Source organism: Misgurnus anguillicaudatus, chromosome 5, assembly GCF_027580225.2.
Source record: "Misgurnus anguillicaudatus chromosome 5, ASM2758022v2, whole genome shotgun sequence".
NCBI classification, from domain to species: domain Eukaryota; kingdom Metazoa; phylum Chordata; class Actinopteri; order Cypriniformes; family Cobitidae; genus Misgurnus; species Misgurnus anguillicaudatus.
The window spans coordinates 41,523,815-41,541,056 of record NC_073341.2 but is presented as its reverse complement, the minus strand read 5'-3'; the positions used below and the strand labels follow the sequence as shown (position 1 = coordinate 41,541,056).

The 17,242-nt window shown below is 40.1% G+C and overlaps 1 protein-coding gene across 5 annotated transcripts; it reads right to left on the bottom strand.

The window, feature by feature from the left end:
- Positions 1 to 2,598: 2,598 nt before the first annotated feature.
- On the bottom strand, positions 2,599 to 16,934 carry trim36 (tripartite motif containing 36). Of its 5 annotated transcripts, XM_055169103.2 has the most exons (11): positions 16,695 to 16,934; positions 15,543 to 15,783; positions 15,064 to 15,126; positions 11,259 to 11,602; positions 11,031 to 11,177; positions 10,549 to 10,644; positions 9,731 to 9,984; positions 9,358 to 9,479; positions 6,208 to 6,507; positions 4,652 to 4,949; positions 2,599 to 4,460 (listed from the first exon to the last, which is right to left on the bottom strand). In XM_055169103.2, exons 1-11 carry the CDS (start codon positions 16,758 to 16,760, stop codon positions 4,109 to 4,111), a joined length of 2,283 nt encoding a protein of 760 aa, XP_055025078.2. In that variant the 5' UTR covers positions 16,761 to 16,934; the 3' UTR covers positions 2,599 to 4,108. The 5 variants fall into 5 exon arrangements, with proteins under 5 accessions (XP_055025078.2, XP_055025074.2, XP_055025075.2 ...); XM_055169099.2 differs by lacking the exon at positions 15,064 to 15,126 and having other exon boundaries at positions 16,695 to 16,930; XM_055169100.2 differs by lacking the exons at positions 15,064 to 15,126; positions 16,695 to 16,934 and adding an exon at positions 16,196 to 16,352.
- Between the last annotated feature and the right edge of the window lie 308 nt (positions 16,935 to 17,242).

Here is a 17,242-nt window from a genome sequence, read left to right as displayed (position 1 = left end):
GTCACGTTTTGTCTAATATTGAGAGAATTCAGAACATCCATAAACGCACGTCCTAATGTATCTTTTGGGTTATCAACGTGGATATTAAAGTCACCAACGATAAGAGCTTTATTTACAGTGACTACAAGCTCAAACAGGAAATCTGCTATTTCTTTAAGGAAATCTGCGTGGTGGCCCAGAGGTCTATAGATTGTAGCTAAGGCAAAAGAAAGCTGTTTGTTGTTACGATCAGTTATTTCCATATTTAACAACATTATTTCAAAAGATTTAAATTTTAGTTCGGATTTATGGTTTACTTTAAATATTTTGTTGTATATTGTAGCTACACCACCCCCTCTCCCCTTTAATCGAGGTTCGTGTTTATAATAGTAGTCTTGTGGGGTGGATTCGTTTAAACTAATGTAATCGTCTGCTTTAAGCCAGGTTTCTGTTAAACATAGTGCATCTAAGTTTTGATCAGACACAGTCGATCAACTTAAATCTAAACTTAAGACATTCTTCTTAAACAAAGCATTCACATAAAATGTCCAGTAAATGTACTTTTCCCGCAGTAGTTATTTTGTCTAGAACAAAGCACTCACATACCTCATATGGGTAATATACTATTGCCGCAATAGTTAGCCTGTCTGGAACCGAGGTGACTTAAACCACTATAATGTATGACACTTGCATTACATGCGAATGGCTCCTACGCTAATAGAACTCTGTTTTTGTCTCCCTCTCTCGTCCTCGACCCCGAGGACAATGAGACAAACAGACCCAGTTCCTGTTGCTGTGAAGGTCATCGCACCACTGATCTACTGGCTGTCCTTTAACGTGATGCCTAGCCGATGCGCGACCAACGACCACAGTTTCCTATCCCGCTTCCTATCCCTACCGTTTCTACATATATGAATATATTAATTCCTCCCAAGGGTTTTTGTCCTTCTAGGAGTTTTTCCCATTGGGTTTTCTCCTAGGGGGTTTTTTCGTCCCAGGGACAGTCAGCCAACTTTGGCTTAACTTAGCACTTTACTGTATACGTTACATTATTAATACGCTTGCTTGTATGGTTTAACCTTAGCCGCTATATTCTACTTCTTATATTATCTATTGATTTTCTGTGTTCTCCTTTACTCATGTAAAGCTGCTTTGCAACAATTAAAAGCGCTATATAAATAAAATTGAATTGAATGGTCATTAATTATATCATTGATAATAGGTTCTTTATTGGTAAGCGATCTAATGTTTAGAAGGCCGAATTTTAACATTCGAGGTTCATCTGTTAATGTATTGTTTTCTAATTTTATGTTAATTAGATTTGCATGCGGTGCTCTGTATTTGTTTGTTTGGGGAACAGACACAGTTGAAATGTGTTGATATTCTGGTGAGATAGAGTCTAAGTGCTGGGATATAAGTGATCTTGACATATCACGGCAGCTAAAAGACGGACGGTTAAGCCCTGGTTAGTCAGACTGTATTAGAAGTAAGACTATTAGTCAGATTTCTAGAGCGTATCTTTCAGAAGGATGCAGCCTCCGGAGGTCACATATGCAGGCTGCATAAGTCATTAAGCTTGGTTTATTAACAGAGTTAACTAAGCATTACATTTGCAAGTCATCAGCATATTACAACTATTTACGATTAAAGGGGCCATGGCATAAAAATTAGACTTTTCCCATGTTTAAGTGCAATAATTGGGTCGCAAGTGCTTCTTATTAATCTAGAAAATGTGAAAAAGATCAACCGATTAACTTAGTTTCTCTACAAGCACATAGAAAAATAGGTAGTTGAAATTTGGCCCTCTTTATGATGTGATAAGGAGCTCTTATTAGAATAATACCGCCCCCTTAATCTGCACTACCCAATCACAGCACTGCCATTTAGTGCAGAGAAAAAGAGAGAGAAAAAAATAATTCACAGCACAATTCAGTTTCAATTGCAACAAACCACCATCATTGTGATCAGTGTTTGCACTTCATCCGCTCATTTGCATTTTAAAGGACACGCCCAAAACGGCACATTTTTGCACACACCAACAAAGTATCAATTTTAACATGTTATAATAAATTATCTATATGGTATTTTGAGCTAAAACGTCATATATGTTCTCTGGGGACACCAAAGATTTATTTGACATCTTAAAAAAGTCTTGTGCCATGGCCCCTTTAACCAAGTACAGTAGTAAACTTTATAATTATAACTTTAAGGGGTGGTTTCCCTGACAGGGATTAGACTAGTCCTAAAATTAATGTAAGAGCTGTCCAAACTGAAAACATCTTGCACTGACATATATTAAAATACAACAATCCTCTTTGTTTTGCCTGAAAATGAACACAAGTAATTTTTTTAGGAAGGCATGTTTATTAAAACTAGTTATATTTCCTAATTAAACTAAACCCTGGTTTAAGCTAATCCCTGTCCGGGAAACCAGCCCTATAACGTTATAATTAAATAACGCCTTCAGGCCGCTGCATGGTCCCGAGGTAATTCAATAGTTCCCACTGTGCTGCCAGTCTGTTTGAATGGACAAAAATTTCCAAATATTATCCTAACTCATTTATCTTACATTTATCTAACGGATTTTAAGCACTAAACAAATAAAACTGACAAGACAACTAAAAGGACAGTCATTTATTTTTAATCGAAAACAAAAACACACTACATTCAAAATAAAATCATCAAGACAGGTGACAATTATCTTATTTCCATTAAAGCATCATATTTAGCGCCAGCATGTTTAAAATGACATTACACACTTCTTTAAGTCTACTTGCATCAAGCCCACGAGCTTACATGCTTTAAAGTGCACGCTTGAGAACTAAAGTGGTTAATTTACAAGTGAATAATCAAGTTTTCCTTTAACTATTGACTTCAGATCACTGTCATACTCATACGCTACAAATCGCAACAATTCATCGGAGACTCAGTCGAACATTTACAAGAAACACACAAAGCATTTGGTTACAGGTTCCCAAAACATTAATGTTCAATCACAAACCCAAAAAACATCCAGTGCAAGCATTCTCAAGGTGAACAACTAAATATTACAGTTATTCACACAGAGTTCAGCAGTAGATTTGGAAACACCACACAGATATTATGCATCACTTTTTTCACACATGTATAACCGTAATTATTTAAAGTGGTCATGGTTGCTCATAAACTACAGACATAGTGTGACCACGTTTATGAATGTCTATTTATAGGATTACATTGCTTTTACTGCTAAAAATAATTCATGAGATTAACCGAGAGGGAAATAAATGTCCAACTCATCAGTAGTATGATGTGTCCTTAAAATGTTGCAGATCTTCAGTAATCAACCACATCACCATCAATGATGTCTTCTCCAAAGGAGTGCAAAATAAAACAAGTCTAGTAGTAGCCTACAAGTACAGTACAACACCACAAAATACTTTTGATTAATCAAAGATTTAAATAAGAGGTAGCGTAAAAGCCATAGACGCCGTGTCTGCGGATCCACTTCCTGTCACCATGAATGAATGAATGACTAAAACTCTCTTTCTAGCCAGCAATCTGTCTGTAGTTATTCAGTAAGGCCATATTAGTTAAGGTAAGTCAAGATATCAGCCATGTCAAAGACAGTGCATAGTAAAGGTGTTATAACTTGCCCATCATAAATCAGATTTTGGTTACGCTGAGCACCAAATTTTCACTTCAGAAAACATGAAGTAAAACATTTTTGAACACAGGAGTTTGAAACATTTAACGGTGTAATAATGCTTAGTGTCGCAGGTGCTGCTACATTCATAACAAAATAAGAAGAAAAGTTAAATAGTGCACGACTCAACCGTCAGGTTCAGATGTGATTTGTCATACAGTGTAAAAATGTTGAAACCCTTGTTTTAAAGATCATTTAACTCAATGTAAACTATGAAAAAATAAAAATGGTGTACGTGCACACAATTTAGAATGTGTCAACGTGAGGCGTTGCTTTAGGTGACTGTGTATTAAAGTGCCCCTGCGTTGCATGCGTTTTAGTAAAACCTGATGGCTGATGTTGTCGAAGGCACGTGGGTCTCAAGTTGAACTCAGCTTGAAGATCAGACTCACCGACCGCATAACGATTGCCTGGAAACATGAAAGCAGCATTCGAAACACACTTTCACATGTATGACAACCGCTTGGCTGTGATAAACTCCTCCAGATGAATTGCCCCACCGCCCAAGAGCCCAAACGCCGGGTACATGGTACCAGAACATTCCACTTGTCTCTCAAACAGGCACCGCATTGTGTCAGCATCATAGAAAAAGACACGGCCAGCATCGTAGTCCAGGCAAACTCCAATTCTCTGAGGCATGGGGAGGACGCGGTTGCCCGGGTCCCCTGAGGAAGCAGTGATTGAGGCTTTGGGAATAAAAATCCTCCCCATGCCCACAGTGAGCAAAGTGAAGGGTTGTGAAGTCTCCAAGCAGGTGTCCTCGCTTCCGCTGTCATGGCCGCTGTCATGATCGTACCTATAAAGCACAAATAACCCATAAAATACAATAACACCTCAGACAGGGCATACATTAGTGGGCTTATATAATTCTCACAAAAAAAAAACCTCTTCTTTCTCTGATAATAGTTTACCATTGCAAACATAAACGTGCGTGTGTGTGCGATACGTTTACGTGTGAGACGTGTGTGCGCACGTGTGTGTTCTCACCGGGGACTGCTGGTTTCGCGGGGATTATGAAACCACTCTGTTAATTTGGAGTCAGATGCCACTCCCACTTTCACCATGTATGAATTGGGATCTACACGGAATGCCCAGTAATGGCGCCCATGCGTGATGCCCGTATCTCCAGTGATGTAGTCAAGACAGATGTAACTTCCTGTCTGCACGCGTTCAGCAGCCAGAAGTAAAGTCATTCCGGCTGCGCTCTCCACCGAATCCCTCTGTTTGCTCAGTTGCAGTCGCTCAGCACTGAATCCACATCTCTCGTTAAACAGAAAGCCAAACACTGATGGGCGGAAACGCAACCCATTAACATCAGTGAGGTTATAATACAACAATACACACACAAACGGATCCACAATTCTTCTTCTACCACAAACATTGCTCTGGTGAATATTTTAAGACATTTGACAGGTCAGGTGTGCGTTTTAAAATAATCAACACCCGTAAAACATCAGAATAGAGTCATGTCCCTGTGCTATAATTATTCATATTTCATTTTTAGCCAATGCTTATGACTGGATAGAGTATTCATATATCTGCCTCCAGGTACTCTAGGGGTTATCAAGGTTTCACTTTAAGGCCCCCATTGTCCACAACAATATTTGAAGCCCCCTACTCACAAATTACACCAATACAATATACTAGAGAGAGCTTGACAGAAATAGACAGATGACTATTTGTCAACTAAAAATCCAGATTTTTTAAGGTTGGTTATTTTTGTGCTTTAGCATATTCTTAGCTTATTGCTTGCCTTGTCTTTATTAAATAACTTAAGTCATCTTGAGGCCCTCTTGGAAGCTTGATGAGGAGCCTCGGCACCCTGGTTGAGAATCACTGAGGTACTCTTGACTCCAACGCCACCTTGTGGTTCTAGGATAACATTGCAGGGTGGAACACATCTAAATTGTGACGTGTGTTTTATGTATAAAACATTATACCATTGAATGCTGTATTCTGATTAAATCCAGATTTACTATTTCATTATAGAAAACTGTACATGGTAACTTTCAATAGCAGGGGACTATTTTCGGGGACTACGTAATATCATTGCGCCTGTTGCAGTCATGTTACAGCAGCAAAGTCCTTGATTATTACACCAGAATGAGAGTATAGTTCTTAAACATATCTGCCTAGAAAATCGCAACTTTTCATTTTCTGTTGGTCTTAGTACACGATGTAACTACAGAAGAGTCCAGTTTTAAATAGGAAAAATATCCTAACTCTTTGGTTATTCTTTAGCACGATGCTAATGGTCTGAATGGATTTCGAAACAGTAAGAATCAAATGTTTAACTACAGGGGAGCTGGAAAATGAGCAAAAAAAAGTGGATTGTCCCTTTAAGCCTTGCCTGCGGAACTGTGGGGTTATTGTCTCTCCTAGTGCTGTCAATCACAGAAAAGGGGCGGTGACACTGTAGTCTTAAGAGAAAATCTCAGATTTTTTGCTGTGGTCACGGCCAGTAACGTCTTCTCTATCATCAAAGGTGAATAAAGCAAAATAAAGAGCAGAAGCTGCGAGTGTGTGTGTGTTTATACTCATACCTGGCGCCGGAGGGGTGTGAAAAATCACCTCAGGACCACACGGGCTGAAGACGTCATTACGACAGACCTTAACTCTGAAGACGTATTGGCAGTCGCTGTCGAGATCAGAGACGACCGTACTGCTGCCATACACGCGCTCAGACGTCCTCCAGCAGTCCGGCTCTCCGTTCTCACCGCTCAACCTTTTAAACTCTACAACGTAGCGGTCTGATGGCACAGCGTCTTCAGACGTCCTCCAGTGGATCAGACCTTCATTGTAAACGCGTGAACGGGACAGATCGATCACAGGAGGGTCAGGAACTGACAGAAGGGAGAAAATGAACATTGTGTGTTAAAGGTTTTACTCTTGCTCATTTAATCAGCAATATAAGCTTAGGATTTATGAACGAGCAACAGATGTGTATCTTTAACCACACGGTTACACGCTAGAATAATAACAATAACAATAATAATATTGATTTGGCCATATAACGGTGACAGGAACCTGCAACCCAGTAGGGATGCTGTTATGGGACGATGCTCTGGAAATAACACACCAAATTATAATCCAAGTCCAAAATATATTCGTACAATGTCAAATGTCAAAAGTTTCAAAGGTGCAGAAGGCATCAGCAGTATTAGGAGCTGTTAGGATACAGTATAAACATTGCACATCTTGATTAAGACATTGTGCAATGTTTAGTTTTACATGCAGGAGTCCCTTAAGAAGAGGTTTAAATGCATGCAAGGTTAAATATTTTCTCAAAATATAAATTTAATATTAACCAATTTCTCAGTGATCCCCAAACGATTCGTGTGAAGCCGTTCAACGACTCAGTCTGCCTAAACCCCACCTTTCAGTAGCCTACTCTGATTGGTCAACTGACGGAGTCTCTGCACAGACCACACATCAGTGGCACAGACCAACAACAGTGCAACATGTATTGACCTAGTGCTAACATGATTTACTGAGAAGACATTAGCGACATCAATACACATCATTCATCAAAGCAATAAAAACAACGACAGACAATAACATTTTTACACTCATGTAAGCAAGTATGTAAGCTAACAGGGCCATAGCAAACAGTAGTGCAACACGTGTTAGCCGTTTGCTAACGTGACTCACAGACAAGATATTAAGAGTTTAAACACCGACATCAATATCCATCATTTACATGAATGGGAACCTACATGATACACTGCAATACAGGTATTTTTTTCTGGCAATTTAAAGGTCACATTCTTCCTGATCCCATTTTTTAAACCCTAGTTAGTGTGTAATGTTGCTATAATAGCATAAATAATATCTGTAAAATGATAAAGCTCAAAGTTCACTGCCAGGCGATATATGAAGAGTTTGGTTCCAAAACGCAATAAATCCATTTTGACACATTTCGGTAAAAACGTGTTTTCTATACCAAGAAAGTGACAAGATGAAAACCACTATTTTCTGTTACAAACTTTCACATAGCATCTTTAGGTTATAAAAACATAAAAAATTCAAATCCATAACTTGATTTTCAAAGATTTATTATAAAAACGGATTATTTTTTCCACAAAATGCAATAAATCCATGACAAGTTTTTATTCAAAATGCTATAAATCTATTAAATAAATAGCCTATATAAATGTGCATTCATCTTTGCCATGTTATATTCATTTAGTTGACTAGTTGTACACACTAATTAAAAATATAAACATTAATGGCATTAATCAAAACACTTGCTGCGGTTATACTTGACGTCGTCGCTTAACGTTTTTCACAGCGATCAGCTGTAAAATGTTTTGGTCCTGCTCAAAAGATGACAGAATAACACGGCGGATATTGGATTTTGCATAAAATTAAGAATTTACTTTTAACTACTGACCTGATATAATACTGATTTTGGCAGTAACTCATTTTTTTCAAAAATGGAGTTTATTGCGTTTTGAAACCAAACTCTTCAAAATTCAAAGCCTACAGCGAACGGCCGGTTTGGACTACAGCCCTCTACTTCCTGCTTTAATGAGGTCAGTAGAACAGTTTTTTGACTAAACTCCGCCCACAGGAATACGTCAGTCTACAGCTAAGCTAACGACAAGCTAAGCAGCTATTGAATCACAACACACTAACCCAAACTACACAATCAGAACTCGTTACGTATTTCTGAAGGAGGGACTTCATAGAACAAGAAAAACAATCAGCCCGTTTTTAGGACAGTGAAAACAGCGCTATACAGATAAGTAAATTATGTGAAAAATACAGTGTTTTTTACACGTGAAACATGAACACGTGTTATATTGCAGACTGTAAACACAATCATAGCTTCAAAAACAAAGAAAGAACGTGACTTTTAAACACTGATGTGAACTCAATGATGGCAGACTAATTTTATAAAAAACAGACTTACAGTCGTTCTTCTTTGGCAAAACCGAAACAAACGTCGTCTTCACATTTATGGATTTTGGAAGTGGCTTAATGAATTTGTTTGTATATGCGTGTTCCCTGGGTTTGAACCCATGATCTTTTGCACTGCTAATGCAATGAAAATAAAAGGTTCATTGTTTAAACATCCCATAATTCTGCAGGTAGTTCACAGAGTGTCGCCGTCATTGTCTCTAAAAAAATGTCTCTAAGCCATCAAACACGCACGTGACACAGAGAGTGATGGGATAAAGTTGTGCTTTGCACCAGAAGAAAAGCCGTCCATCAGTCTGCCAAGAGGCCGGGCTGGAAGCCGGGAACATTTGCCCATGAACAAGCAGCTATTGATCTCAACAGGAGACGCATTTAACCAGAAAGAGAAGCAAGACGATGAGATGCAGAGCAGAAAATACCAACAAAAACAACCCTCACAGAGTGAAGGAAAATAAGTTGTGCTGAAAACGTTCAAGTTCAGCAGAATTAAAGCAAATGATCTTAAAAAAGGCTTCGTCCTGACACTTCATTCTGATTTTAAAAGCACAGCAAAGACTGAGCCTCTTTTGGTCGCTGTGAGCCGTCAATGACTAACCTCACAGTTTAAGGACGACAGTCATTCATAACAACAGATCAGCAGGACAGACTTAACTAGAACCAATACATTTATGTGTTTATCATAGACATGCTTCTGCTGATCTGTCAATCTGAAGCTCTCTGAATAACTTTCTGAAATCTGTGAGATGTGTAAGTGTGTTTATTATTCTCACCACCCCCAAAGCTGAGCTCCTTCAGTGAGGTTTCTGGCCCGGTCGTGTCCATCAGAAACTCATGAAACGATGTGTTCGCCGCCGGCTGGAACGTCCTCAGTGACTCTGTGGCTTTCTGAATCCTGTCAACAATAAATTATGTTCATTTATTCAACTTCTTGCTGTTTAGGGAGAATCAAGTGTAAAAAAGTGAATGTCAAAAGCTGCTTAGTGAACGAATGACAATCAGGATTAAACGAGACAGAATTAGACGTAGGGCTTTAAATCTAGAAATACAAGCAGCGAGGCCAAACTGTATCTCAACGTAACTAAATCAGCCCAGGTATAAATCAAACAGAGACTTTAGATTTAAGGTAAACCAAAGTGACCCAACCTGACGTGAAGCTGTTTAGCTGTCTGAACGAAGCAGGACTGATCGGTCTCCTTGAGAACTTCCTGTGCGTAGCCCACCAAACCGCTGTTCTCCAGCATCCCCTGATAGCCCTCCACCTGAGCACGCAGACGCTCCACACGCTGGGTCCTCGACTGCTCGATGGAACGCAACATCTCGCTTTTTCTTTCTTGAAGGATCTCGAAGAGTCGTTCGAAGCATTCGTTGGCGCTTCGCTCTGCGAGCTGTCCGCTTTCCTGCAGGAAGAAAAGCTCACGTAAAAATCAACCTCAATTCAAAGACGTTTGCGCAATCAGACACACGATTAGTTGCATGCACAACATCAAAACGTCACTTTCAGCAGTAGAGAGGAAACTAGCCACACAAACCTTCTTGCAGACGCTCTCGGTCGTTTAAAGTTTTGGAAAAGTAAGGAATTTGTCATTTGTAAGGAATTTGTAATGCTGTCATAGTAGAATAAGCATCACTAATGAACACCATATGAAACCTTAGCATGTTTGCTTAATATCACTATAAAATCCCAACTTCAACTATTCAACTATTTTTTAGTACTGCTGATAAATATATTGATGCACAGTTTTGTTTACAGTTTTTCTCAGGTCGCTTTGGTGCATTTCTCACATGACTATTTACATTTGCACAACAGTTAGTTCAACCTCCACAACATTAAGTCATTTGTACACATCGTAGTAGCAGTTTCTCATTCCTTTCAACAACTTGCAAATGCAAACTAATCATGAAATCAGGCTGTTATGAACAAACATGATAGGATTCTTGCTGTAGTGCCACAAGCGGTTTACCTCAGTTTGATGAATCAACAGCTCCAGCTCAGAAATCTGAACCCTCACTTGGTCCTCTTTGCTTATTAAGTAATGGATACTCTTCGACAGCTTCTCCTGTTAACAGACAAGTAAAGTGCATCAGGACACACGCTGGAAAATCTTTTCCAGGCAGCGGCTGGATGCTCGATGGGGGAATAAAAGCTTTGATCTGAACATAACATCATACAACATAGACGGCGCCATTAAAAACGAACGAGGCGTCGGCAGATGTTTCTGGGTCATTGACCTCCCGTCTGTCGTTCAGAAGATCGGCTTCACTCGAGGCCAAAGCTCCACACGACCCCACCTCGCTTAGACCCATTCACCAGAAATATGATAGCGAGGGTTTTTGGGTCAGGCATCAATTCTTTATGAGCTCTTTCAAAGGACCAAAAGAGACATGAAAGGAGAGGCCTGATGTTCTTCTGTTGACACGTCACCGATTGTTTAATCAGACCCACCTTAAGGATCTTGTAGGCGCTGCTCATGGAAGTGACTTTGTGATTAGCGTGAGATCCGCCCAGCTTACAAAGGTGACACACCGGCCGTCGACACACCTCACAGTACATGTTGACTTTCTCCATCTCGTGTTCAGGGCACATTAACACCTGCGAGCGAGAACAAGAGCACGTCGAAAAGCTTTCATTATAAAAACGTGGCTAGCAAACCAAAACTAGAACCGGCCATACCTTTGGTCTGAAGTTGGCGGTGGGCCCCACGTACTCGTGCTGGGCTTTAGGCGTTCCCCACGGGTGGTGCATCTTGAAGCATTCGTTGCAGTAGCTGGCCTTGCAGTCCATGCAGCTTTTGGTGGCCTCTTGAACAGGCGGTTTACACATGTTGCACATAATGGCCACCGCCGCACGGGCCGCCTGTCTGTAGCGCTCAACGATGCTCTCCAGTGTGAAGTTGCGGAAGAGCATGCTGATCCCTCGTTCCCCAAGATCGATGTCATGCTGGCACCCGGGACACGGGAAGGTGGTAACACGAGGTGTAACGGAAGAACGTCTCCATCCAGGAGAAGAGACGGATCCTGATTTATCAAATGTGAAAGTCACATAAGAGAAGGATGAGTGGAGGCGCACACACACACACACACACCGTTAATAAAGGTATAGTTCACCCAAAAATGAAAATCCTGTCATCATTTCTTCACCCTCATGCTGTTCTAAACCTCAGTGTGATTTTTTTTCTCCTGTTGAACACAAAAGAAAACATTTTATATCATAGATGGCAGTACTCATTTACTTCCATAGAATTCGTTTTTTTTTCAACTGTGTGCTTACCATCATTCAATAAAATGTCTTCTTGTGTGTTCAACAGAGGTTTAGGACAACATGACAGGATATTCATTTTTGTGTGAACTATCCCTTTAAGGAGACCAAAAGTGGTGACACACAAAGTTTCAGAATGGTAGACAGAGTCAAAACCTGACAGTGATCTGGACAAGAGGAGATTTTCAACAACTTAAATTTTGACATTAAAAGAAACAACATAACTGAAAGACAAACTTTACGTCGCACGCTATTTTACGCCACAATGACTGAGGTTAAGATAAAGCATCTTATTAACACCATTAACAAAACAGAACCGAAAACGTTTGGCCATAAATGCAATAACACTGTACGCCAGATCAAGAGAAAAAAACATGCAGAAAAAATTAATTGAAAACACGTCGGACAGCAGATGCTTTGAGAGCATTTCGTGTTGCGAGGAATTCGTGCCTTTCAATAAAAGTCCAAAGATCTTGGAGACGCATTGATCAGCATGGACACACGTGATGGTGCATTTTCGATTCTATACAGTTGTCCCTTTTTTTTAAACAATTAGTACTCACAAGTACTCAGATAATTTGGTTATTTCGGTTCACACTGAGGCCAGTTTAAAAAAGAAAAAAGCATTTCTGGGTTTCGACCCAGCGAGTCCAGAATAAATACTTTCGGCCAAGAATCTTCCTTTAACCGTATTAACGAGTTACTTTTCTCCAAACTATCAATGGATTGCAAGGCTGCGATATTTAAAGGTTTTATTTTATACACAAGCACAGCAGGATGCGTTTGTCCAGGTCAGTGTCGCAGTTTCTCCCTACTTCACAGGCAGAGGAAAGAAAAACAATTTCTCAGTGACATTTATGACGAACATCAAACTAATACACATACATACACAACAAGACACATGCAGCACAAATGAGTTACATGCCGACACGTCGCGGGTTACAGGACCATGGATGTGAACATGGCAGGTGAGATCTGAACGAGGGCCTGCATTCAGATCAGGTAATGAGAGCGTAAATGATTCAAATAAAGCGTGTACTTAGGCCGTGAGTGTGCAGCGCCGCTCGGGGAGGGGAGGGGCTGGTGGGACCCTGGGCACGGCACGTTGGGACTTGATGCTGCCGCATCGATACTCAGAGTGCAGAGGGAGAAAGATAAAGGCTCAGACCAGACACAGGCCAATCTGCACAAGGTCATTGTGGTTGGGCAGAGAGATCCCGGCCCCTACAAAACCACACATCAGCCCATCAGTGAGAACTCATATATAACGCCTTCATATTTGGAAGGCCGCCGACCGATGCGGGTCGAGTCTGATGGCGAGAGAAGCGTTTGAGAGCAGCATCTGAAATTCATCCTCTCTATCGATTGTTAAATGACTGTGCTGAGGGTATTTAACACGAGGCCAATGCAGCTTCAACCATCCACACTTTGTAGAAATTCATGCAGAGAAAACAGAAGAAACCTGCCCTAAACCTTTACCTCATTACAATACATCTCTGCGTAACCTAAACGTCTCAATATAGAGGGTTTTCACGACGCGTCATCAGAGCGGAAGTCGCCATATTGGAGGCACTCCGCATCACAACACAGCACAGGCACTGATGTAAATCCCGAACGTCGTCAAGGAAAATGGTTAATTATTGCCGTGTTTGAGGTTGTACCAACAGGACAGATTGAGAAAAACATTTGGAATATTATCGACTTCCAAAACTTATTAAAAACCAGGGAAAGGAATGCAAGAAATTATCAGAGGAAGAGGCGGTTGTGGTTGGCAAAGCACAAGAAAAAGAGTAGTAGTATTAGAAATATGATTGAAGTATAAAACAAGAATGCTTCTACTTGTTGTGCTTTATTTAAAGAGTATTTAATATGTACTTTTTAAAAGTATACTTTTAGTGTAGCTATGCACAAAATATACTTAAACACAACTAAAATTTGCGCTGCAATGCCTTAATGCCAGAGTGCTTAATTGCTCAACAAATTTTCTATTGTAATGAAAATAATATTTTTAATAGTAAATGGTCAAAACAATTATTGCTTTTATTGTTTTACTGTGTGTTTATTTTACTGTAAAGCACTTTGGTGGGACAATGACTATTTAAAATTTTCTATATAAATAAAGCTGACATTAACATATGGGCTCGGCATGAAAACCAAATAGTTGACTATATCGCGATCGGCAGATGCAACTGAAGGAAGAATCGCCGGGTCGTCACGGATCCTAGAAGAGGGAGCTAACTCGTAAGGATCTGCACCACCTTTAAATTATAATTTCTTAAAATATCGTGCCTTTTCTTGTGGTCCAAGTCCTTCCCTATATGCCTTTGCATCTTGTACGCGTTTTCTGTTGTTTAGACATGTCTACATTCACTTAAAGTATCCAAAGCGCACAATAATTCATTGTACTCCGTTCAGTTCTTTACACCGAGTGCCTCCACAATGGCCGCGCATCCGGATCACCGCCCAGAACGTGCCGTCGGTGAAAACCCTCTATAGTCATTAAATGAGAGAAACACTGAAAACTGCATTCGGGCTCACAGGATTTACATATAACAGAAAGTCTCTTTACGTAGAAACGCATATCAGTGATATAGTGCTGGGCGATATCAAACCCTACACAGTAAAAAATATTAAGGAGCACCTATGGTCTTATTCACAATTTTACATTTCCTTTGGTTTGTAAGTGTGTATTAGTTCATGTTACCAATATGCAAAAGGTACAAACCCCAAAATAAACGATGACGCGAGTTATCGTCTCCAACGTAAATCAGTTTTCTTGGACCACAACAATGTACGGTATGTGGAAAATAATGTGTTTTTAACCATAACCCACGCGAACACATCGTATTATAGCAAATACACAAAATAACCTTGTTTTAAGCAATGAAATAGATGAACTTTAAGTAGGAGTGGAATGGATTGCTAAACGTCTCGAGATGCGTCTGCGGCTCTTCCGGCGTGATGCACTCAACTAACCTTCTTACTATGCATACTTGCTATGATCAACAAAAACTTGTAATGCCAGAATCCACCCACAAAAAAAAAACACATGAGGATTTTTTTAGATTTTTTTGTCAAACCACCCAGCACTATGATAATGCAATGACAATGGTGCTTCTGCGGCTATCGGTCGACTCGTCCACTACAGAAAAACGCTCTAGCGTTGAGAAGAGAAAGAGAGCGAGAGCGTATCGAGGGGTTTTAAAGACACAGTACTCACTACAGCTAATTAAATTATGTAACCCAAATCTACCTCGCCCTCCAAACGACCTCCTCACTGAGGCTGCAAGCAACAAAGAGAAAAGTGAAACAAAACTAACAATGATTAAAAGTGAACAGAAGTGGAGTGAAACCTGATTCACAACCAATGAATGTACAAACATGAAAACAACAACACATTTTTCAGGGTCATAATAACTGCAATGAAAGACAACAAACTCATTTATCTATCTAGCTTTAGATGCTGTTACCTGCTGGGCTAAAATAACATCTGCATTAAGAAAAACAGCAGATTTGTTTTGCGTGTCAATTATTATTTATGTTAAGGAGGGAGTATAAAACAATCATTACACACAAGTCTTTATAATTGTTGTTGTTATTGTTACTAGAGACAAAGTAGCAATTCAACTACTGAACTGAATGTTGGACTTTGTCTTTTTTTTATGAGCTTAATCGAGAAGTGCAGGGCTGCTTTATTACCTGAGCGCACGAGTCTGTCCAGCCTCTCCATGCTCGGGGAGGGAACTCTGGATCGAGGGCTGCCCGGGTTCGAGCCCTCAGATCCCGCGTCTGTACTGAACGAGTCATCGTGATTGGGCAGCAGCAGATCACGCACACATTTATGACAGACGCTGTGCTGACAGGGTAAAATCAGCGGATGGGTGAAAAGCTCTTTACAGATCGGACAGATCAACTCTCGCTCAATGTTCTTCATCGGCACCTGTGAAGTGAAACAAAACAAAACCAGGGCTTGGTCTAATTGCGTGAAATGTAATTTCTCATGATAAACGAAAGCATTAAAGAAAGAAAAAATTGGGTTTGGTCAAATTACCCTTTAAAGTAAATTCAGTCTGGATATTCACAGGAATTGAGTCTAAATGATGATAAAAACCGGATTTGCTACACTATTATCGCAATCAAGAAGAGGACTTCACGTTAAATCTGGATTTGATTCACATGTACCCGGCATTAGTCACTGTTCACTTTTTATTTCGATAAATAAAGCGGAGATAATACACGTAAACCCCGTTACAGCTAACTTACGGATAAACGATTATCACACGCACATTGCTCGTGTTCTTAAACAAATTAACAAATAAAAACAGCTAAAGAGATTTCATGTAACTACTCACACAGACTGAGCTTCGCCTGGACATCGTGAACACATTCGATATAAACTGCACGCGATATAATTTAACTTTAAATCACCGAGTCGAAGAACTGAACAATGAATCAAACAACGTGACGCGCCGTTACTGATGAACGCGAGAGAATGTGGGCGGAGCCAATGTCCGTCACTATAGTAACACTGCGGCGATACAAAAGTATTTAAATAAGGGGCGGGGTCGGCGGAAAAAAACTTGCATTGTGTTTGCATTTTATTGAGATTGCAATCTCCTACTTTGTATATAATATATATTTATATACTTCCGTTCAATGCCACGTGCATAAATGGAATCAAAAGAGACACTCACACGCTATAACAATGCATCAGTGTAAGAAATCATGCAGGCCTTTTAGTGATTCGTCTGTCTCTGAACAGCAGACTCACTGTGAAACATTCAGAGACTCAGCATCCATCTGACATCTAAACGATTTCATATTAATATGACAGATCTGAGATCAGCTCACCTCGCCTCTCTCAATACGCTCCACGATACTGCCGAACTCTGTCAGTTCCTCTGAATCAGACATCATCGGACAACAGCAGATAACCGATCACAGAAGATTGATTCATTTATTTATTTGATCGTTCACTCGCGGAGACTTCATGCGTCATCGATCGCTTGCCGTTTCCAAGGTGGACCGTGATGAATCTCGAGGATCAGATGAATCCCCGCCCACCCGTGTCTCTGTGGGTGTGGCCTCGCTGGACTGACAGTTCTTTGTGCGGATCTACGTAACATCTCATGAAACTTTCATCATGTCCCACATATAAACAAATGATGTTAGAAAGAAGACGATTCAAATGAAAACATGAAAACATATCACAGCAGAAAACCATTTAAACTCATCACCACCATCATTAAACTATCATGATCAGACTGAGAAGACGGTGATGTAGAGTAGATGATTATTTCAGTAGGCAAATTTATCAAAGCTCTGCGTGTGACCCTTGACCTCTACATGACTCTCCAATCATCACAATCCTCAAATTAATTCAGTATTTTACTCTATGG

What these genes read in the sequence shown, in the direction of transcription:
- trim36 (XM_055169103.2), bottom strand. Translation starts at nt 16,760, where the DNA reads ATGATGTCTGATTCAGAGGAACTGACAGAGTTCGGCAGTATCGTGGAG. An exon ending in TGTTGATTCATCAAACTGAG is followed by an intron (nt 9,985 to 10,548) that starts GTAAACCGCTTG and finishes TTCTTCCTGCAG; the next exon opens with GAAAGCGGACAGCTCGCAGA. An exon ending in CGCGAAACCAGCAGTCCCCG is followed by an intron (nt 4,461 to 4,651) that starts GTGAGAACACAC and finishes TGTGCTTTATAG; the next exon opens with GTACGATCATGACAGCGGCC.